The sequence below is a fragment of the Globicephala melas genome, chromosome 12, assembly GCF_963455315.2.
Source record: "Globicephala melas chromosome 12, mGloMel1.2, whole genome shotgun sequence".
NCBI lineage: Eukaryota > Metazoa > Chordata > Mammalia > Artiodactyla > Delphinidae > Globicephala > Globicephala melas.
This window is the reverse complement of record NC_083325.1, coordinates 35,725,877-35,749,333: the sequence shown is the minus strand read 5'-3', so window position 1 is coordinate 35,749,333 and position 23,457 is coordinate 35,725,877. Positions and strand designations below refer to the sequence as shown.

The window sequence follows — 23,457 nt, the reverse complement described above, 5'->3', positions numbered from 1 at the left end:
CAACTTAGGTATAAAGATATTTTGCTGTTTATTTTCATTGTTTACCACGTTTTTACCACTATGTACATTAATATTGAAACAGATTCACCTCTTGGCATTTTTGTTGGTTATACTTTTTCTTTTTTTTTAGGTGGGGGCTGCATTGGGTCTTTGTTGCCGAGAGCAGGGGCTATTCTTCGTTATTGTGTACGGGCTTCTCATTGCAGTGGCTTCTCTTGTTGCGGAGCACGGGCTCTAGGCGCGGCCTTCAGCAGTTGTGGCTCGCGGGCTCTAGAGTGCAGGCTCAGTAGTTGTGGCGCACGGGCTTTGTTGCTGCACAGCATGTGGGATCTTCCCGGACCCGGGTTCAAACCTGTGTCCCCTGCATTGCAGGAGGATTCTTAACCACTGCACCACCAGGGAAGCCTGATTATACTTTCTTCATCTTAGCTCGTAAGCACCTTTTTTTCTCCTTCCAAATTGTTGTGGAAGTTTCAGAAAACTTTTAGGGAAGATTCTTGTAATTCTAATATTGGATGTCAATTATTTCTGCGATAGGACATTCTTCAGATATTTTTATTAGCTTGTGACTGACTCACCACTTACTAGTTATACTACTGTGAGGAATTACTTAACCTCTTTAAGCTTTTATTTCTTCATCTGTAAAATGAAGATAATCATTCCTACCTCATACTATAGTGTGAGGAATAAATGAGATAATTCACAAGTGCTTTTCACATAGTATTGACACATAGTTAGCGCCCAATAAATATTAATATTGTTATTGATGGAAGCAGAGAATTAAAGTATGTGGAATATACTATTTATTTAAAAGATATTTTAAATAATATTGCATATTATTGATACAGTTGATGTCAGTGGTATCTTGGGTTTTTGTTTTTAAATTGTCAAGTTCTAAGAAATTCTGAAATCTGAAAAATGCTCAGCTTTGAGATTGTGGGAATGTGATTAAGTAGCCTTAAAGTTTGTAGCCTGTGTTGATGGGAGGATGATAGTCCTAAAAACAAACAACACCATCTTTCTCAATTGTTTACTAAAAAGCTTTTATTTTTAGGGGCTCTCTTTTTTTTGTTAGCTGTGAGTGAGCTAATATGCTGAGGACAAAGCACTCAAAAAGAGAAAAAATATTATCCTTTCGTAGATTCTAAATATTAGAGGCATGAAAACTTTTGTGACATCATATTCCAGTCATCTTTAGATATATTGAAAACCAAAAAGTTAACTAAATTTAAATCTTCATATGGCTTAGAAGAAGGGCTTTCCCTTTTGTTTCTTTATGACAAGATGACTCTTAAGCAGGAATATGGGCAGGGCGGATTCATTTACAGTGCATTTTGATAGTGATAGTATCTTAAAACTCCCATGAGGATATTACAGTAAAGATATGAATAATTTGAACTACTGCAGTAGCAGGCAACATTTGTAATGCAAATTGATGTTATTTGCTTATGTAATATTTTCATTCATTTTTCTAAAGAAAATACAGATTTTTTTTCATTCACCCAAATGATTTAACAAATGATTAATTATAAACCTCAAACATATTGTGGTAAAAGGTAGTGATTTTGTGATTTTGTGTGTCTGTGTATGTGTTTCATTAAATAAGCCTTGTTAGTGTGGTTTGTACTACCTAAGTCAGTAACATAACTTCAGATACAATTGTTTGTCTTTCTTCTCCCTTTTCTTACCACTAACCTTTCTGCTTGTGTTCTTCACCACCACCACCCACTTCTGTCCCAGTCCCTATAAAAATAAGTTTGGAGCGAAGGGTCCTTAGTAAAGCTGGATTGTATCATCTAGAAGTACTATCTGGCCTTGAAAGTTGATGTACACATTGATAAAGCTGGGCTGATGTCCTGTAAAAGATGGGAATTTCTCTCTGGTGGGTTTTTAGCTTCTCTGGAAGGAACTCTCGATGTTTGATTCTGGGAGATTCCTAGAGGGCCTCTTAGAGACCCCACCACTATCACCAAATGTGAGCCCAGGGATCTTTGGGGTAGTTAACACTTTGTGTGGATGATGGAGGGTAGAGGGTTGGTCGAGGATTAACTCTCTCTTAGAGGAATATGTGGAATCCTAATCCAACCAGGCACCTTCTTAGAAGCTTTTCTTCTTGTGGTCGTTCCTCTAACTTGAAAGTATCCACAGCCGTATAATTCAGGGTACTACTGGTGAGACCTTCTGGGTTGCCTTGGCCTGTTCCACTTCAAAACCTCCATCTTTTAACAGACTACTATTGGTCCCTTGAGTTGGTTCAGAGGATACGGTCTCAGTCTTTTAACCTTGGGCATTGTTTCCTATTTTCTAGGGATTGGTTATAGAAATTAGAAGTAAAGTCAACTTCATGTATCTTTAATGTGGTTAGTAATAGTTTTCTTTAATGATTTATTCTTTCAGTGACCTATAAACGTATATGCAGAGTCATGTGAATGTTTGTGCCAACTAAGCAAACATTGGCTTAGATTTTGTTAATGGTAGACTATGATTTGAGCCACAGACTTGGTGCAAGTTCACATGTGATGATAGTTTATAACTTATTGACTGCATAGAATGTGCCAGGTACTTAAGGTCTGTTATCTTTAATACTCATAACAGTATTGAAAGGTAGGGCCTGCTAGCCCCTTTTTATAGATAGGAAACTGAAGCTCAGAGAGGGCAAACTAACAAACATAGTAAACGGGGAAACCAGAATCTGAACCTAGGATCTGCCAAACTCCAGATCCAACATCTTTCCCCCATACGATACTACCTCTTGAGGCATACATATATAGCCTTAAATCCCAGAATAAGGCAAGGTTAAACAAGCACTTTTTTTTTATAGAATGGTATATTTTTAACTCTGATCATATATTCATTCACTTGTAACATAGCTGCTGTTAATCTAAGTATGTTGATTTTCTGAGAAACACTTTTTGACGTATAGCATACACACAGCAAAGCACACAAACCGTAAGTGTACAATGGGGTGAATTTTTACAAAAGTATGTGCCTGTGTAACTACTACCCAGGTCAAGAGATAATAACATTATCTCTATTAGCATCCAACAGGCTCTTTTATGCCCCCTTCCATTCAGTACTCTACCCCCTCCCTATAAATAACCACTCTTCTGAATTACCACCATAGATTAGTTTTGCCTGTTTTGAAGTTCATAGAAATGGACTTATACGGTGTGTATTTTGTGTGTATTTATCTGGTTTCTTTTATACATTATGTCTGTGATAGTCATCCATGTTGTTGCATATAGTAATAGTTCTTTTCATTGCCGTGTTTGTCTATACCATGGTTTATCTTAACCATTCACCTGTTGATGGACATTTGGGTTATTTTCAGTTAAGTTGTCGTAAGTCTTGTGCATGTCTTTTAGTGCATATATATATATGTGGGGTATAAACCTGGTATAGTTTTAGTAGATACTTCCAAAGAGAATCCCAGTTGCTCCACATCTTTGCCATCAGTGGCTATAGTTTAAATTGTTCTAATTTTAGCCATTCTGGTGGGTGTGTAGTTGTGTTTTGTGGTGTGGTTTTTTTGTTTGTTTCTTTATTTTGGCTGCATTGGGTCTTCATTGCTGCATGCAGGCTTTCTATAGTTGTGGCGAGTGGGGGGTTACTCTTCATTGTGGTGCACGGGCTTCTCATTGTGGTGGCTTCTCTCGTTGCAGAGCATGGGCTCTAGGCGTGCGGGCTTCAGTAGTTGCAGCCCGCAGGCTCAGTAGTTGCAACACATGGCCCCTAGGGTGCACAGGCTACAGTAGTTGCAGTGTGTAGGCTCAGTAGTTGCGGCATGCTGGCTCTAGGGCGCACGGGCTTCAGTAGTTGTGGCGTGCGGGCTCAGTAGTTACAGCTCATAGACTGTAGCGTCCAGGCTCAGTAGTTGTGGCTCACGGGCCTAGTTGCTCTGCGGCATGTGGGATTTTCCCAGACCAGGGCTCAAACCCGTGTCCCCTGCATTGGCAGGTGGATTCTTAACCACTGTGCCACCAGGGAAGTCCTTCTTGTTGTGGTTTTAATGTGCATTTCCCTGACGACTTTTCAAATGCTTATTGACCATTTGGACATCCACCTTTGTGAAATACTCTTGTTTAAATATTTTGGCCAGGGCTTCCCTGGTGGCACAGTGGTTGAGAGTCCGCCTGCCGATGCAGGGGACACGGGTTCGTGCCCTGGTCCGGGAAGATCCCACATTCCGCGGAGCGGCTGGGCCCGTGAGCCATGGCCGCTGAGCCTGTGCATCCGGAGCCTGTGCTCCGCAACGGGAGAGGCCACAACAGTGAGAGGCCCGCGTACCGCAAAAAAAAAAAAAAAAAAAAAAAAAAAAAAAAAATATTTTGGCCATTTTTCTTTTAGGTCGTCTCACATTGATTTGTAGGAATTTTTTGCATATTCTGGATATGAGGTCTTTGACAATTATATGTATTGCAGATATCTTCTTCCAGGCATTGGCTTGCTTTTTTGTTCTCTTAATGTTGTTCTTTTGATGGACAGAAGTTTTTAATCTTAAGTCCAATTTATCAGTTTTTTCTTACATGAGTAGTGCTTTCTGTTACTTGTTTAAAACATCTTGTCTTCCCTAAAGTCATGCAAATATTCTCTTAAATTATCTCCTAGAAGGTTGATTGTTTTTCCTTTCACATTGAGGCCTACAGTCTGTATGGAGCTAGCTTTTGGGTAAGATGTTAGGTAGAGTCAAAGACCTTTTCCCCAGTTGATCTAGCACCATTTGTTGTAAAGGTTGTTCTTTCCCCCCCACACTGCATTGGCATTTTTGTTATCATGTGGCCATATAGCTTTAAACCGAGGCTTGGTACCTGGTAGGTTAAATCCTCCAATTTTGTCCTTCTTGAGAAACCATTTTGAAATGGCTTAGATAGTCTTAGATGATAGCCCAATCCCTCTTCATTCCTCTGCCTTGTCAAGCCCTCCCTGCCACTTAGCCCCAGAGCTTTCAGCCTAGAGACTCACCATCTTTTTTTTCTAAGACTATTTCAGACTTGAGGCTAGAACTCCTTAAGCAAATGTGGCTCCTTTTCTTGTGAGAGATTAATACTGAATCTCCTTCACTCATTATATCCCCTGTCACCTTGGCTGCTACTCTGGCACAGGGCTGCTCTGACTACCTTTAGGACTACCATTACTACTCAGTCATGAGAGCCTTGTGTATACTATGACTTGAATCTTTTCTGGATATCCCCATTACTTGTTTACTCTCCTCTAACAGGTCTTGGAATAAGCAGACAAAAAAATGGCAGGTTGAGCACACCCCCTTCCCCGCAGAGACACACACACACACACACACACACACACACGTACAAGTGCTTGTTCAGGTTGTAAAGAAACTGGATGATTGATTAGGACTCCTTGTGTGTGGTGTAAGTAGTTCATTAAGGATGAAGAAACATTTATTGAGGTGGTTGTGTGCCAGACACTGTATTAAAGTAGCTCATCTATCTTTTTTTCTTTTCTCTGTTAAGTAGAAATATCTACTTTAAAATCCATATTTTCCTGTGGTTAAAAAAAAAAAGTTAGATTTGTCTAAGTCAGACTTAATATGTAAATTCATTATACAAATAATACTTCAGTTAACAAATGAACAAATAGACTTCAGTTAACAAATTTTACTGAATTGCCCTGGGCACAGAAGAATTTTCTGAAAAATTTCAGGCCTCCTTCACACTGGCTGGTTGGCATTCTTGGCTGAAACTCGTGAGCAGTGGCACTCTCTTAGGTTTCTGAAGGGTGAGTTGGGCCAGAGCCAAGACCTGCTGAAGGGGAATGTGCAGCCCACGTTCTTCCCATCGATAGGTGACACAGGTTTGAGGAATGTGGAAATGTTCGTAGTCTGGGGGGCTGATAGAGCCTGTTGCACCTAGGAGAAAGAGAGTACCTTGCCAGGGTGTGACAGGAAGAAAAACTACTTTGTGTTGTTGGATTGGTTACAAAGTTCCTGATTTCAGATCTTTATATTTGCCTTAACATCTGAGTTTGAAATAAGCCTTGAAATAATAAAATATTTTATTTTTCAAACAATAAAAAGTTTTAGAAAAAGCAATAGATTAACCATGAACAGATTCTACTTAAACATCACAGATGGTTCTTTAAAATATAGTATTATGAGAATATAAAATGATACAGCACTCTAGAAAATAGTTTGGCAGTTTTTACAGAACTAAACATGCACTAACTTAGGACCCAGTGATTATACTCTTGGGCATTTATCCCAGAGAAATAAGAACTTATGTTCACACAAAAACCTGTACGTAAATGCTCTTAGCATCTTTATTTTAAATACTATTTAAATATACTATTAGTGTATATATTATTAATGTAGTATATATACTATTTATAATAGTAAAGTATAGGAAATAACCCATATGTCCTTCTGTTGGTCAGTGGTTGAACAAACTGGTATATCTGTACAGTGGAATACTACTCAACAATAAAAATAATTGGCCTACCGATGCACGTAATAACCATACATTGGACCTTAAGGGCATTGTATTGAGTGAAAAAAGTCAACCTCAAAAGGGTACATGCTGTATGATTCCATTTACATAACATTCTTGAAATGATAAAACTATGGATATGGAGAACAGATTAGTGGTTGCCCAGGGACAGGAATGAGGTAGGGGAGTTGGGGCAATTCTGTTTCTTGATAGTGGTAGTTTCATAGGTCTGTACGTGGGATAAAATTGAACTATACACAAACACAGATGAATGCAAGTGTTTTGGGTTTTTTTTAATGGTGAAAACTGAGTAAGGTCTGTAGTCTAGTTGATAGTAATACCAACATTTCCAGTTTTGCTATTGTACTAGAGCTATTTGAGATGTCACCATTAGGAGGAACTGGGTGAAGGGTGTACAGACTTTACTATTTTTGCAACTCTGTTCATCTATTATTATTTCAAACTAAAAAGTTTTAAAAATAAGGTATGTTGTACACTCACATTCATGGCAGCGTTATTCACAATAGCCAAAAGGTGGAAGCGACCTATCCGTCTGTCGACAGATGTTAGTATGTACATACCATGGAATAATATTCAGCCTTAAAAAGGATGAAATTCTGACTCATGCTACAACGTGTATGAACCTTAAGGATATTATGCTAAGTGAAACAAGCCAGTCACAAAAGGACAAATACTGTATGATTCCACTTATATGGTTAAAATGGTAAATTTTATGTTATGCTTATCTTGCCACAATTTTTAATAAAGCATTATTATTGTATAAGTAACACATTTTTATAAAGTAGGCATATTTTAAATGCAAACATAAATCTCCTGGAATGCTTTTAATCTTGTTCATTTTGCAGTGATCACAAACTTATAAATAAGTTGCAGTTTCAGTACAAATAAGATTTTTTTCCAGAACAATTTGAGACTGTTGCCAACCTGATGCCCCATCTCTTTCAAGTATTTTAGAGTGTATACCAAGGACATTCTCTTATATAACCACAATACTACCATCAAAATCATGAAATTAGCATCAATGTATTGCTGCTGTCTAATTCTTGGGCTCTTCAAGTTTCACGGTCATCCCAATAATGACCTTTATAACAATGGGAGCCAGTTGAGAAACAAGTGTTATATTTACTTGTCATTTCTCTTCAGTCATCTTCAGTCTGGAACAGTTTTCCAATTTCTTCATAACTTTCATGACATTGATCAATACTTTTGAAGATTATAGGCCAGTTGTTTTGTAGACTCTCTCTCAATTTGAATTTGTCTGAAGTTTCCTCATGAATTTATTCAGGCTATGTATTTTTGGCAGCAATATTCCAGAAGTGAGTCTGTGTCCTCATTGCATCTTGTCAGGTGATGCATGATTTCGATATTCCCATTACTAGTGATGTTCACTTTGATCACTTAAGTGTCAGGCTTCACCACGGTAAAGTTAACACTTGTTCCCTTTGTAATTAAGTATGTTGTAGGGATATTTTGAAACTATGCAGTAACTTGTTCCTCATCTAACTTTCAGTTTATTTCACTTATATGTTTATATCCATGAGGACTGATAGTTTATTATTTTATTTAGTGAATTATAATCTATCATCATCTTTATTTTGATGCTCAATTTGTCCCTGATTTAAACAGCAGTAACCCCTTCAAGCTGGTTTTTGTGTCCTTTTGACATGTTCCCATCATTATGAATGCTTTTAAATTAAAAAAAAGGAATTATGATATTAATGAGTACATAGTATCCTATGTAGCATAATTTGCTTAAGTAATCCCTTTGGAGCATTTTGTTTTACTTTAAAAACTTTTTATTTTTTAGTATAGCCAGATTGCCTTCTGGAAGCCTTGTAACAATGTATGCACCCACCAGTAGTATGTGTGTACAAGTGTCCCTTTCTCCACACTTTCATTAACAATTGGAGAGTATTTTTAAATACTAGGAACTTCATCATTAAAGGGAAACTGTCAGAGGTCAAATGACCCTGTACAGCCAGCATTAAAAGGGGTATTTTGTGCTCTAGACAAGGGAAGAAAATAGGGTTTATGTGTATTTTTTACTGTTTTTTTTTTTCCTCTTTAAATCAGCAGAAAAGAAGGTGTCTTAGCACTAAAGCAGTTATTTCCTTCTTTATAATGCTGATTTCATAGGTAAACAATTTAAAGTAGATATGTTACAATGGAATGTTTTTTTCTCTTGACTCACTTATTTCTCTCAGCAGCTGACCAGTCATTGACCTAAAGATCTTTTCTAAATTCTGAAGCCATTCTCTATTAACCAGCTGTATTGACTGTTGGTAAAGTTGCTGACCAGTAGGCCTCATTTTCCTCATCTCTGAATTAAATTATGTGGTTTCTAAGGTACCTTCTCTGTAAAACTGGAAGATCTTATGAAATTTTATCCTGAGAGTCGGAAGAAAGTTTTGTTGTTGTTAGCTTGCAAAACTGGTTGAATTTTGTAGTAAACGTTTTCCTTATGTATCTAAGGACAACTGAATTGCAGTAAGTATCAATTCATTGTCTATGGGCTGTTTTTGTTCTAGGACTTTGATGTTAATCTACCCTTTGCTTTTAATGTTAAGTTTGTCTTGTGACACTTTTGACTGTTTAATAGAGAGGACCAAAATAACCCAGACATAGATTTCATTTAAGAATTAAATATATAGAAAAAGAAGGTATCAAACCGGTGGGCATGGGAAGGATTATTCAATAAATGGGATTATGATAATTGCTAGTCAGAAAAAAATTCACTTAGACCCTTGCTTTAGACCATATGCCAAAATAAATTGTAGATGTATTAAAAATTAAATGTAAAAAAAACCCTCTAAGTAGAAGAAAATAAGTGAATATTTATTCAGTTTTAAGCTTATATGATAGCAAAATAATGAAGAAAATTACTAATGGAAAATTAACCAATTTGACCCCTTAAAAATTAACTTGGGAAAACAGTTTGGCTTATAAAGTTAACCACACACTTACCATGTGACCCAGCATTTGCACTCTTGGGTATTCATCTTAAAGAAATGAGAGCTCATGTTCACAGGTTAATCTGTACACAAATGTACATAGCAGCTTTATTTGTAGTTGTAAAATACAGAAAATAACCCAAATGACTTGAATGGAGTAAATGGAGAAACAAACTGTGGTAACATCTATAACATCCAACATCTATATAATGGAACACTACTTAGCAATAAAAAAGAATGAACTGTGGACACATGCAACAACATGGATGGATCTTGAGGGCATTAAGCTGAGTGAAAAAGCCAACTTCAACGGATTACATATTATATGATTCCATTTAGATAACACTCTTGACATAGCAAAATTATAATGGTGGAGAATAGATCAGTGGTTGCCAGCAGTTAGGGTTTAGGGAAGGGCATGACTGTTAAGGGATAACACAAGGGACTTTCTTTATATTGATGAGTATTATTGAACTATTTTTGCAACAGTTCTAATCCCCAATTGTAGTGACAAGTTACTGAAATCTAATCTGCACATATGATCAATTTCATAAAGCTATACAGACACACACACAAAGAAAAAAAGTGGTGAAATCTAAACAAGGTCTGTGGCTGAGTTAATAGGTTGTACTGATGTCAGTTTCAGGGTTTGATCATGTACTATTGTTGTTTACCGTATTCTTATTGAGGGAAACTGGGTGGGAGTATACATGAGAACTCTCTGTACTATTTTTGCAACTTCTTGTGAGTCCTAAGCAATTTCAAAATTGAAAGTTATAAAAAATTAAATAAACTATGGTACATCCAGACAGTGGAACATTATTCAGTACGAAAAAAGAAAAAAGAGCTATTGAGCCATGAAAAGATATGGAGAAAGAACCTTAAATACATAGTGCTCAGTGAAAGAAGCCAATCATACAGTGTGTACAGGCTACATACTCTGTGATTCCAATTATACGACATTCTGGAAAAAGTAAAACTATGGAGACAGTAAGAAGACCAGTGGTTGCCAGGGCAGGGGAGAGGGAGGGATGAATAGAATAGGTGGAACACAGGATTTTTAGGGCAGTAAAATTATTTTGTGTGATACTGTAATGGTGGACACGTCTTTATGCATTTGTCCAAATCCATAGAATGTACAGCACCAACAGTGAACCCTAATATGAACTATGGACTTTGGGTAATAATGATGTGTCAATGTAGGTTCATCAATTGTAACAAATATACCACTGGTGGACGATGTTCATAATAGAGGAGGCTATGCATGAATGGGGGTAGGAGATATATGAGAAATCTCTGTACCTTCTGCTCAATTTTGCTGTGAACCTAAAACTTATTTAAAAAAATAAAGTCTATTAAAAGAAAAAAATTAACTTGGGTCAGAAATAAACATTGAAAAGTAAAGTGAGGAAAATATCAATATTCGTAGCCATTATTAAAGATGAAATTTTCATGTCTTTTATTTATGAAGAACTCATACAAATCCATAAGGCAAGCCCTGAGTCCCCAATGAACTGGAAAGAGAGCTTAAGAGAACAAGCAAGTGCCCCAAGAGAGACTTTTGTACATATACTTTTGTAAGTATTTATTTGAAATTTTCTGGAATCCCCAGATTCAGTAATGTACTACCAATGCCCGTGGAAACATACACTAGAAGAGAGTGTTTTTCTTCTTTTTTTTTTTTGCCATTATATTATAGCTGTGTAATCCCACCTGAGATAAAAATAGTTTAAAAGATAAAAAACAGAGCACTGTAAATTTGCATAGTTTTGAAGTTTCTTTGAGAGAATTTTGAAAGACTTTGTTCTATGTAATCAGTTCCCTAAAAAAAAAAATCTTTTTTTTTCAGGTGTAAATTAATTATTTGAAAGCAATTGAACAATGGAGCCAGACATCATTCGAATGTACTCTTCATCCCCACCACCACTAGACAATGGAGCTGAGGATGAGGATGAGGATGAATTTGGGGAATTTGGTGGGTTTTCCGAAGTTAGCCCTTCTGGTGTAGGGTTTGTTGATTTTGATACACCAGATTATACTCATCCCAAGGAAGAGTTTGTACCTTCAAACCATTTTATGCCAATTCATGATTTCTCAGAAAATGTAGATAGCCTTACAAGCTTTAAGTCCATCAAAAATGGTAATGATAAGGACATCACTGCTGAACTTTCTTCTTCTGTGAAAGGACAGTCTGATATTTTACTTTCTACCACCAGCAAAGAAATAATTTCACCTAAAACTTTAGATACTTCCATTGATGGCATAGAAAGTCCAAGAGATTTAAATAAAGTAGTGGAGCAGAGACAGAATGTTGGAACACCTGAAAGTTTCTCTCCAGGAGATTTTAGAACTGATATGAATGTTGTTCATCAAAACAAGCAGTTAGAGAGCTGCAATGGTGAAAAGCCTCCTTGTCTGGAGATTCTAACAAATGGGTTTGCAGTATTGGAAACTGTAAATCCTCAGGGAACAGATGATCTGGACACTGTAGCTGATTCAAAAGGACGAAAGCCTCTTAGCACTCACAGTACTGAGTATAATTTAGACTCTGCACCTAGTCCTGCGGAGGAATTTGCAGATTTTGCCACATTTTCCAAAAAAGAAAGGATACAACTAGAAGAAATAGGATGTGCAGTTTTAAATGATAGAGAAGCACTTACCATTCAGGAAAACAATAAAATTAATAGAGTCAATGAACTGAATTCTGTAAAAGAAGTGTCCTTGGATAGAAGCATTGGTGATAAAGGAGACAGTGCTGGAGAGGATCAGGTTTGTGTTTCAGAAATAAGCATGGTGAGTAATGGAGCTTTCACCAGTGAAAAACAAAGCCTTCCAACATTGCAACAGGATGAATTTTTAAATTCAAGTGTTCAATCAAAGGCTTGGAGTTTGGTAGACTCAACTGAAAATTCAGAAGCCAGTAGGAGAGAACAATGTAAAACTGAGGAAAAACTTGATTTATTTACTTCTAAACGTGCTGACCTATGCATGGATTCTACTAAAACTTACGATGCTGATGATGAAGTTGGTTCTTCCAAAGAAGAAAGTAGAAAGTGTACTGATTCCCGAAGCCTCAGCATTGATCCTACAGAAGAAAATGTTTTGGATGATTCTATGAGTGTAAAAAACGATGATAGTAGTAATGACTTTGTGACTTGCAACGATACCAATGAGGATGATTTTGGTGACTTTGGCACAGCCAGTGGCACAACTCCACCTTTTGTTACTGGTACACAAGATTCAATGAGTGACGTCACTTTTGAAGAGTCCTCAGAGCACTTTCCACATTTTAGTGAACCAGGTGATGACTTTGGAGAATTTGGGGAATCAAATGCTGTCTCTTGCCCAGAGGAAATTACATTTACTGAGTCAGTTCTAAAACAAACTTCTGATAGTTTATCAGAGGGATGCAGTTTGGCAAGAAAATCTACTGGGACAGGCACTGAACCTGTTTCAGAACTGAAAATTGGGCAAGAAGGTGAGTTTGGAGATTTTGATTCTGTGCCAAATATTCAAGATGACTGCAGTGATTTTCAGGACTCTGATGATTTTGCGGACTTCAGTTCAGCTGGTCCTAGCCAGGTTGTAGACTGGAATGCTTTTGAGGATGGACAGAAAGATAGCTGCTCTTGGGCTGCTTTTGGAGACCAGCAAGCTACTGAATCTCATCATCGAAAGGAAGCCTGGCAGTCACATAGGACAGATGAGAAGACTGATACTCCAGGAACCCCCAAAACGCACAGTGTCCCTTTAGCAGCTTCCAAAGGAGCAGTTGCTGGTGGTCATTTACAGGAAACAGCCACTTCAGCTCAGGTATTTACTCATTTTCTCTATTTTGTATGACATATTAATTGCTATAGAGGTTTCTAATTCAGCTTTTCAAAAAGTATTTTTTAATTGGGTACCTGTTAAAGGCGTCTCTTTATGATACACAATGCTTGCCAGATTTGGTAGATTAGTTACATGTTTCACAATCATTTGGTTAACGTTAAAGAGACATTCTTATAATAATGCTTGGCAAGATTTTTCTTTATCTCAGTAGGTTTCTTTAATATTTACAGAAATATTAAATAATCATAATCATCAACTTGGTTTTTTGATAAATATAAATACCACTTATGTAAAAATTCATTAGTTAGTGAACTATTCCAACAAATCCTTCAGTTTTTACCTTTATAGTGATTTCAAAAGGTTAAACTGAGATTTCAAAGATTTTTTTAAGCTTCAGAAAATAATGTCTCTTAATTTTGTCTGTCAAAGACCTAGTTTTGATTACAAAAAAGAGCAAGCAGAGTTTGAAACCTCAATCTGTGCTGAAGGCTATAGGGACTTGAAGGATAGAAAAAGAATTTGAAAAAAGCAGATATGGGCCTCATAATTTAACAGCTAATAAAAGGCCTGAGGTGAGGGTGTCAGATGGATTAAGGGTTAGAGCTAGAACATGCAACAGCCATAGTTGACTTAGCCATACTGTGACTATTTATTTGCTTACAATTTCTTGCAAATGTATATTTATGTTTACTCTTAGGACGTAGGATTGTCAGGAATATTTTTACCCCTTAGCCCCTGTACTTTATCCTTTTCTGGTCCAGATTCTTTCAGAGAAGATTCATTAAGATTATTTTGACCTAAAGTAGCCCCTAGAGGTGCAGTTTGATATCCAGATTGTTCCCCAGTCCTGAGTTGTACCCTGTGCTAAATTTAACCAGGGGTATGGAAGAAAGCACTCCCTTGAATATAACTGCTTTTTATTGATATATGTAACACTTGGTCCACAGGCCTATTTTAAAAATACTGAGAATAAAATCAGAATCTATAAACTTTGCTTCTCCAATTATCTTTTGCTAAGCAAACCATTTTCAATTGGAAATATTTCCAGAGTCTGTTAATTAAAATGGTTATACATAATTGCTTTGATATTACTGATACATTAAGATATTGTAGAAATTGTGGTACCACCAGTTGGAGTGCACAGCTAATCACTTTTCGTTTGACATTGAGTGTCTGAATAGCTTAATTTGCTAATTCAGTTATTACATGGTTTGGCTAATATGTATTATTCCTGTTGAGTAATTCATTATTGAGGCAGAAGTTTACAATTTTAAACAAGGAATGAATTAATTATATAATGCAAAGTGAAGACTGTTGGTTTTTGAGCTAATCCTTTCCCTGTTTAGTTTCATCTTATTAGAGTATAGGGTGACACTAGGATAATCATTAATTTATAGCCTTAGAACTTTTAACATCATCATATAATGTATTTTTTAAAGTATGACCACTTCAGAAAGGAATTTTTTGCATCATATGATTGAAGTTATTTATGTGTAATCTGATAACTGGATATAGGAGGAAATAAAGTACAAGGGCTTTATGGAATCTTACAGATCTGAGTTTGAATCTTGACTCAGAGTCATATAAGCGTTATGATTTTGGACAAGTTACTTCTGAACTCAGTTGTCTGTAAAAAGGAGGTAATGTCTGTTGCAAAGGACTTTTGTGAAGATAAAATGACAGTAAACGTTAAAACGAGAGAAAAAAATCTATTGAAAAATAAGAATCTTGTAGTATGATTCTATTTTGTAAAAATAAAACAAAAACTATATGGATTGTGTCAAGATGCTTTGACTTCCTGAGATTTGTCTGGTTCAGTCCTCAGGCTTTTCTTTTTGCTGAATGGCTATGCAAAATGAGCAGAACTTGGAGATGCATGTTGGAAAGGAGAAACTGCTGGAAGGGGGCTAGAAGAGAAGTTTGGAAGGAAATTGAGGTGGGGAAATGGAAAGTGACTGAGCTGGAAAGTGACTTCCATTCTTATCCTTCTGTTGTAAAGGAGGGTTGTGACCTGTAGTTTCTTCCTTTTCCAGAATCTGCTGGAAATGCACATTACTCTAGTTCTCTAGGAGAGGATTAGATTTATTAACATTTTTCTTAAAATGTTTCTCCTAGTTGCTACCATTTTGGGGACAGCACAGAAATCCTCACATATTAATGACACTAAAAGTTAGATTTTTTAATCATAAAATGATTTATCCCTGTTGAATCTTACCTGGATACAACAATTCTGTCTTGAACAGAGTGCCCGCAAATTGTTTTGACAGAATGTTGTGAGAGTCTTTTAGAATTCAGAGCTCAGTTAATTCAATTAAGCAAACATGGGGAACAATTCTTTGTGAAGTCAGACAAATGCTATAGTTGTCATTTCAAATTTCTTTGACTTTTTTGCTATGTATGTGACATTGTCCAGGTCCCTGTTTTTTTAGTACTTTCCTTTTTTCAGCCTACCAGAAGGATATCTTAACATTTTAATAAAATATATGTTCCCTGGGTCAAGAGACAATCAATTATTGTAACTTTATTGCTATAATTGGTTACTTAGGGAAAAGTCAACCAAGAAGAAATCTTTGAAACTTATAAAATGTTTTCAGTCAAGCCAATTCTCAGATGGTGAGTCCAGCAAGCCTCAGAGGGTTCAGGCCTTGATGGAAAAGCCATAATGACCATTTATTGAGAAATAGTCTTCTCCTTCAGTGAATATTTTTTTCTGAGAACGCAGAGTTCAGTTTATTTCATTCTCCTGTTAATATTCTTATAAATTGTAGAGAAAAGCAAGTTAGTGGTATCGCTACGGTAGAAATTGGAAAAAGGTCAAAATTATTCTTCACTTTTGGGGCTGAGATTTAAAACAAAATAAAATGACAGTAACAAAAAACAAAAATCTCCTTACTTTGAAAGCAGTTCTTTTTCCAAAAGACCATTATATGTATTGTTTTAACAGTTTTTTGGTTTTTGGTTTTTTTTAACCTGTTAATGTTCCAGAAAGGAACCTTGATTGAAATAGCCAAGATGCCTTTTCTTTGCTATAAGGTAAAGGAGATAATGTCATGAGCACTGCATTAAACTCTGAGCTTTTGTAAAATTTTCAAAATATTGCTCTGGGTGTTATTTGAGAATTTAGGTAATTGGAAAGTAATCTCCTTGTATTAATTGGCTATAGAAAAGGAAGCTATGAGTCATTTTCTTTTATTAGCCATCTAGTTGATAATGTTACTGGGAAAATGTTATTAGAAGATTTATCTTGAGAGCTTTAAAAATTGAGTATCACAAAAAGGAAAAAGAAGAGAATCACTAATACTTTGGCTTATGTTATTTTGAGATTAAGTTATTGGTTTGTTCACCAGAAAGTCAGCATTCTCAAACTGAGTGTAACTACATTTTCACCTTCATTTATTTAATCACCTGCCTAAGATTTGTGCAGGTTTTCCTTAATGTGGGTGAACACCTGAACTTATGACTGAAAACATAAGTAAGCAACAAAATAAAGAAATTAAGTGGTCAAAAAGTACAACCTTCCAGTCATAAAATAAATAAGTCCCTGGAGGTACAATGTACAGCATGGTGACTATTGTTAATAATACTGCATTGTGTATTTGAAAGTTGCTGAGAGTAGTTCTTAAAAGTTCTCATACGAGAAAAGAAAAATTTGTAACTATGGTGACCATTTTGCAATATATACATACATTGAACCCTTATGTTGTACGTATGAAACTAATATGTCAATTATATCTCAATTTAAAAAAGAAAGAAAGAAATGGAGATTTTGGCCATGTAGCTCTTTGCTTGCTTGAAGTATTTGGACAGCAATTCCTTTTGTTATTTTTCCCTCAGAAAATTTGAAATTCTGTCTTTAATTCCAAAACAGATAGAAATACTTTATTAGATTTATCCAGAAACTGTGCAGAAGGGGCAAACTATCTTTTTAGAGCATAGTGAGTACTACAATTGGTTACTCTTCTTACATAGCTTGAAACTGGGGATTGATAAGTATACAGTTGTAGACTGTACTTGATATCTTACTTAATATTTAATGGTGGTAAGGCATAAGGTATCCTCTTAAATGGAAGATTAAATTGCCCAGTGGATTTTATGTTTCTTCTAAACTTCCACTTAAGAACAAGACCTAATTCTATCAATATTAAAACTATTGACATTAATCAACTACTGTTTATAAGGGAGAAAGGAAAACTAGCTAGAAATATGTTGAAGGAATTTTAGAAATTACCCTAAAATCAAGATACTTTAAAGGGGATATGCCTTTGAGTGGCCTCAGAACCAGTCTAGGATCCTCAGTGCTGGTCTTATACACTCCTTTGGAAAACTGAATGAGAATTTCAATACACAATCTTTTTATACTCTACTGTAGTCATTTACAAAATAGAGGTGTTTTAATCATGGTTCTCCAGAGAAGTAGAACCATGCATGCATGCATGGAGAGACAGACAGACTGACTGATGTATTATAAGGAACTGTCTCATGCAATTATGGAGATGATCACTAAGTCCTAAGATCTGTAGTCCGCAAACTGTCTTCAGTTGATTGAATGAGGCCCATCCATACTAAGGAAGACAATCTGTTTTACTTAGTCTACTAATTCAAATATTAATCTCATCCAGCAACAACCTCACAGACATATCTAAAATAATGTTTGACCAAATGTCTGGGCACCCCTTGGCCCTGTCAAGTTGATGCATAAAATTAACTGTCACAAGAGGCAATGCCAAATATCCATATATAGCTTTCAGGATTTTTGGAAGACCTGTAACCTGTTTGTAACTGAGCCACGTCAGTTGAGAAGCTCTGCATTAGATAATATGACTTACTTGTACCAGTGTATAAAATGAAAGGGTTTTTTTCCTCCAAACCCAGACATGGAGATAGGACAGAACTGGGAATGAGTATAAGTGAATTCATGCATAGTGCTTTGCCCTCATTGATGAATTAAAACATTGGGTAATCGTTTTTGCTTTTCCAGAAACACTGTATGGATTGAAAAAAATAAAATATAGAGGGATTCAAGGTAAAAAGGACCCTGATAGGAAAACAAATATGTGAGAAATGAGAAAATTGGGAAAGATAGAGAAATCCTATAAAAGCCAGTGTACCTTTGGAGAGTAGTATAGCTAAGACCACATACGACTTTTGTGAGCCCCTTCCCCATAAAAGATATTTAAAATTCTATTTTATAACTTGGTATAAGGTTGAGTATGTTAATAGTAACTATTAAAACGTTTTCATGAACCCCTAAAATTACTGTAGACCCTAGGCCCTGTGCCTACTGCATAAGTTGGCCCTGATTATAGTATAGTACCTAAAAATCAAGGCTCTGGAGTCACACTGCTAGATTTAGATCCAGCTTTCAGCACTGACTTGCATTAGCCACTTCTCTGAACCTGAGATTTAGAGAATAATAATAGTACTTACTTCAAAACTCATTGTGAAGATAAAATGAAATTGTGCATATTAAAGGTGCTTAGTGCAGTGTCTTGCACATAACTAGTGCTCAATAAATGTTAGCTGTTACTGAATAATCTCAGAAATGCACTTCTTAGAAAATGTTCTTCAAAGGTACAAGAGGGCTTCCCTGGTGGCGCAGCGGTTGAGAGTCCGCCTGCCGATGCAGGGGACACAGGTTCGTGCCCCGGTCAGGGAAGATCCCACATGCCGCGGAGCAGCTAGGCCCGTGAGCCGTGGCCGCTGAGCCTGCGCGTCCGGAGCCTGTGCTCTGCAACAGGAGAGGCCACAACAGTGAGAGGCCCGCGTACCGCAAAAAAAAAAAAAAAGGTGCAAGAAATAGTGTTGCCAACTGGATTTTTTGGTGAATAGCAAAAAGTAATAGGGAGATAAATGAGAATTTGTGTGGGAGTACCCCTAGTTCAGCTGTATACTCACCTGTCAGACTATTTTGAGAGCAAAAATGCTGCTTCTGGCTAGTTTCCCTTCTTAGAATAGATTTGACAGGTAGGAACTCTTCTGAGCCCAAGTGTGCTTGTCTGCAAGTAGCAGACCTTCTCCTTTGGCTTCCTAGCACTGGAAACGGTAGAGAAAATGAAAAAGGGAGTCTGGTACCTGTCTGGAAAAGCATTTGCCTTTCAACCCTGCATTTATCAGAGCCCCCTGTTCTTAAAATGTTTAATGGCCAGATATGCTGCTGTTTGCAGGTTTAGAATTTGATATGTGTTTGAATTGACAGACATGGCTCAATCACCAGTTTCCTAATTCCAAATACAAGGGAGAACTGATGACTATTTTTCCTCTTTGACTTTGAAGTTGAAGGCATTTGAAATTCAAGTAACTGGAGTGAATATTATTTTATTTAGTTTGCTATTTAGTTACTATTGTAACCTCAGCTAAATATTTAATATGCTAAGTGTGTGTGTACTTATTTTGTTACCCTCACATTAATTTAGAGTGCAGCACTGGCTCTTTAGTAAAAATTTACTATTTGCTTTGTTGGAAACTATGAATAGTAGTGTTAGATGAATAATTTGCTTATGTACAGTAGAATAAATCGAAGTTTAAATAATATTTCTCTTTACTGACTTTAAGGCTGTTGCATGTGTTAAACTACCTTGGCTGACAATGTTGAGGAAAAAATTGAATATATTTTAAAACAATTAAAATTATTTAATAATCTTCAAGAAACAAAAAAACCCAAAACCTTTACCAGTATCAACCTTTACCTTATTTATTTATTTATTTATTTTTGGCTGCGTTGGGTCTTCGTTGCTGCACGCGGTCTTTCTCTAGATGCGGTGAGCGTGCGCTTCTCATCGTGGTGGCTTCTCGTTGCAGAGCACAGGCTCTAGGCGCGTGGGCTTCAGTAGTTGCAGCGCACAGGCTTCAGTAGTTGTGGCGCGCCAGCTCAGTAGTTGTGACTCCCAGGCTCTAGAGCACAGGCTCAGTAGTTGTGGCGCACGGGCTTAGTTGCTTTGCGGTATGTGGGATCTTCCCGGACCAGGGATTGAACTTGTGTCCTCTGCGTTGGCAGGCGGATTCTTAACAACTGCGCCACCAGGGAAGTTTCAACCTTTACCTTTTATCTCATGCTCAAATTTTATGAGTTTTTTAAAATTGAGTGTCTAATTACAGTGTTTTGGGAAATCTGTTTTTTTGAAAGAAATTTATCTGCTTGGTCATAAGAGAAACTATTCTTATGGTAGGTTAGTTTCTCTTCTTCTGAGGGTTAGTGTTATATTCTTGTACCTCTTCTACTTACCAAGTTACTTGGGCTATGTTCCATCGAATGTTTGAACTTTATTGTGCTTCTTGGGAAGTAAAGCATCTTAACACACCTCATGTGTGGTTTACACTCTTTGATTTTCATAATGTGATCAAGATTTAAGTCACAGATGCCAACAATCAACCAAAATGTTCACGAGTTTTCAAAATTTAAAATCCCCAAGGGGTAGCAGTAACAGGTTCTCATTATATAAGCAGCTCTTAACAACAGATATTTTTTAATTAGGTCCCTTTTTCCCAACTTGATAGGAGGATCTTGGGGAGGATGCAAAATATTTGGATTATTTAATTTCTTGATGTAATATGTTAGAAATTGATATAAATTGAGACAAGTATTTTCATAATGATTTAGAATGCTAAATAGTGGTGGAGAAATAGCCTTAGTGAGATTTGAACCTGGTTTTGACATTTATTCCTTGGCAGGCCACTGTGTCTGTATGTATCATCTATATAATAACAACAGTAGTGATAAAAGCTACCACTTCTTGAGCACACACTGGGTGTCAAGCATTTACTCCTCTAATTTATTATTCACCTTGTAAGGTAGGCCCTGAGAGCTCCAGTTTATAAATCCTGAAACTGAGTCTCAGCCCCTTGGGTCCACAGTCCTCTATTGAAGTGTTATAATTATATCAGCTATTTACTTACTGGAATTAACTAGTAGTAAATGAAATTTGGCATTATTTACTACCATGAACAAGATAGTAGCCCTTTTAGCATCAAACTGGTAGTTGGAAATTAATATACTTTAAAAAGTAAAATGTTAGGAAATTTAATTTTAATCAAAATCTTTGTTAATTCTATTAGCTGCTTTCTTGTTGAATTGTTGAGGAGTTCCTCCTTGTGGTGAGTGGTGCTGGTCAGTTAGTGGATTCTGGTTGTTTGAATATTTATTAAAAAAATTTATTTATGGCTCTACCTCTGGGGTCAGCAAACTATGGCTTAGCAGACAAATCTGTCCTGCCACCTGTTTTAGTAAATCAAGTTTCATCGGAACACACCCACACTTATTTGTTTATGGATGGCCTGCAACACGAAAATTATTCACTATCTAGCCCTATAGAGAAAAATCTACCAACTCCTGCTCTACCTCATTCAGCAAAAGATTTGAAGCAATTGACTCTAATATCTAATCCTAAAGACATATGGAACTTTCTTTTAAAATTTCCATGTAATTTTATTCTTTATGAGAAAAGGTTGGGAAGAAGTTTAAAACAAAGTTTAAATGTGATTGGGTTAAAATAATGTTCTATTTCTTCAAGTACATTCCACTAATTTGAGAATTTGCTCACTGGTATACCTAAGACCTGGTAGTTATGTGTAATGATTGATCCAAATCATTGAATATGTTTTGAGGTCCTTTCTTTCATCCTTAGATAAATGTTTTTTCTATCCCATTAAAAGGATAACAAAGAGGATACAAGAAAGATTCTGTTTTAATTTACAGAGAAATAAAATTTGGTCATATGTGAGTTTTTGCTTACCCTCCCTGCCCAAGAGGAGCCAATGCTTATTATGTTTCCAATTAGATGGTTATCTGATCCCTTTAAAAGTAATGTCTGTCCATTCCCTCTGTTGAAGTGAGTTAAGTATGGGTCCCCTTGATGCACTCAAGTTTCACAAGCCTTGGGATCTTGAGTCTACTCTTTACTGCAGGTTTCATAATTGATACTGAGAACCTTTTCCCATATCATATACATGAATATAATGAAGGTGTTAAACTTTTGTAGAGATAGCAGAAGAGTACCCTGAGACCAATTATGCAGTGTCAAGTTTTTTGCTCTGATACTGCTTCCAAAAGAGATTTTGTTTTGGAAAATATGTATGTGAAAATTTTTCCTTTTGTTTTTAATTTTCCTGTTTGCTGACTATACTAAACAACAGAAATCAAGCATTAACTTGTTTTGTTACTTGGCAGGAAGTACCGCCATGATGTGGCATTTTCTTGTACACAGGATGTCATTTCAGTAGTACACTTAATCTTCCAACAAGTTTTGACTTAAAAGTTTGTATTCCTAGTTGATGTTTAAGTAGTAAGGTGAGCTGAGTTGAAAATATTTTACATGTATTTGAAATAAAGTTAGGAAAGTGGGAATAAATGTTATTGTAGGTTACATGTAGACAAAACCTACTAGTACCCCCCAAATCTAAGTTAATCTAAATCCAACAAGTTTTAATTAATAAAAATACTCCAAAAATGCCAGTGTTCTCAGAGAAAATACTCTAGGGGATATGCAGGCTTTGCTTGGAGGAAAGATAGTGTACTATTCAGAAATACAAATATGCACACCATAGAAGAGTAGAGAAATGGAATTTCTAAAAGATAGCACAGATCATCAAAATGATAAATGAGCCATGAATTTCTTGGTAAAAATTGAGACATTCTTTCCTACTTTGGTTTCTTCTATTAGCAGATATTTCTAAAAGGTTTTCACAACAAGGTCATTCTGTATAGCACAGGGAACTACATTCAATATTCTGGGACAAACCATAATGGAAAAGAATATATATATATGTATAACTGAGTCACTTTGCTGTACAGAAGAAACTAACAAAACATTGTAAATCAACTATACTTCAATAAGATTTTTTAAAAATTAAAAAAAAAGGTTTTCAGAATTCACATGTTCATATCCAGGTTCTGTTCAACTATAATAGGATAATACTTTTTGCAAGCATCCAATCTTATTGTTCTAAATATAGAGTATGTGAGTGGTAGTAAGAAACACCCCAGTGTTATGGAAAGATTATGAATACTGTCTGGTTTTTTTGGGTTTGTTTTTGCTTGCAGATTATTCAGACTTTGAGATTGCTTTCTCACTGTACAATGGGGTAGTAATTGCTTCTTTGTAGAATTTTGTAATGGATTAAGTAAGATAATGTTTGTGAAGTGCCAGGCATGATGCTTGGTGTGTAATGACATTTATTTGTCATTACACAATTATTTAAAGCTGTTCTATGAGTAG

At 36.1% G+C, this 23,457-nt stretch overlaps 1 protein-coding gene across 4 annotated transcripts in view; it reads left to right on the top strand.

Moving 5' to 3' along the window:
- AFTPH (aftiphilin) overlaps window positions 1-23,457 on the top strand; it is a 63,557-nt gene that overhangs the window by 15,739 nt on the left and 24,361 nt on the right. For all 4 annotated transcript variants that reach the window (XR_011377888.1, XM_060309373.1, XM_030877383.2 and 1 more), the window contains exon 2: window positions 11,265-13,228. Coding sequence is in view for 3 of the 4 variants with exons in the window: in XM_060309373.1 (XP_060165356.1) it covers window positions 11,297-13,228 (1,932 nt within the window). In the remaining variant the exon portion in view is untranslated. The remainder of the gene's footprint in view (window positions 1-11,264; window positions 13,229-23,457) is intronic.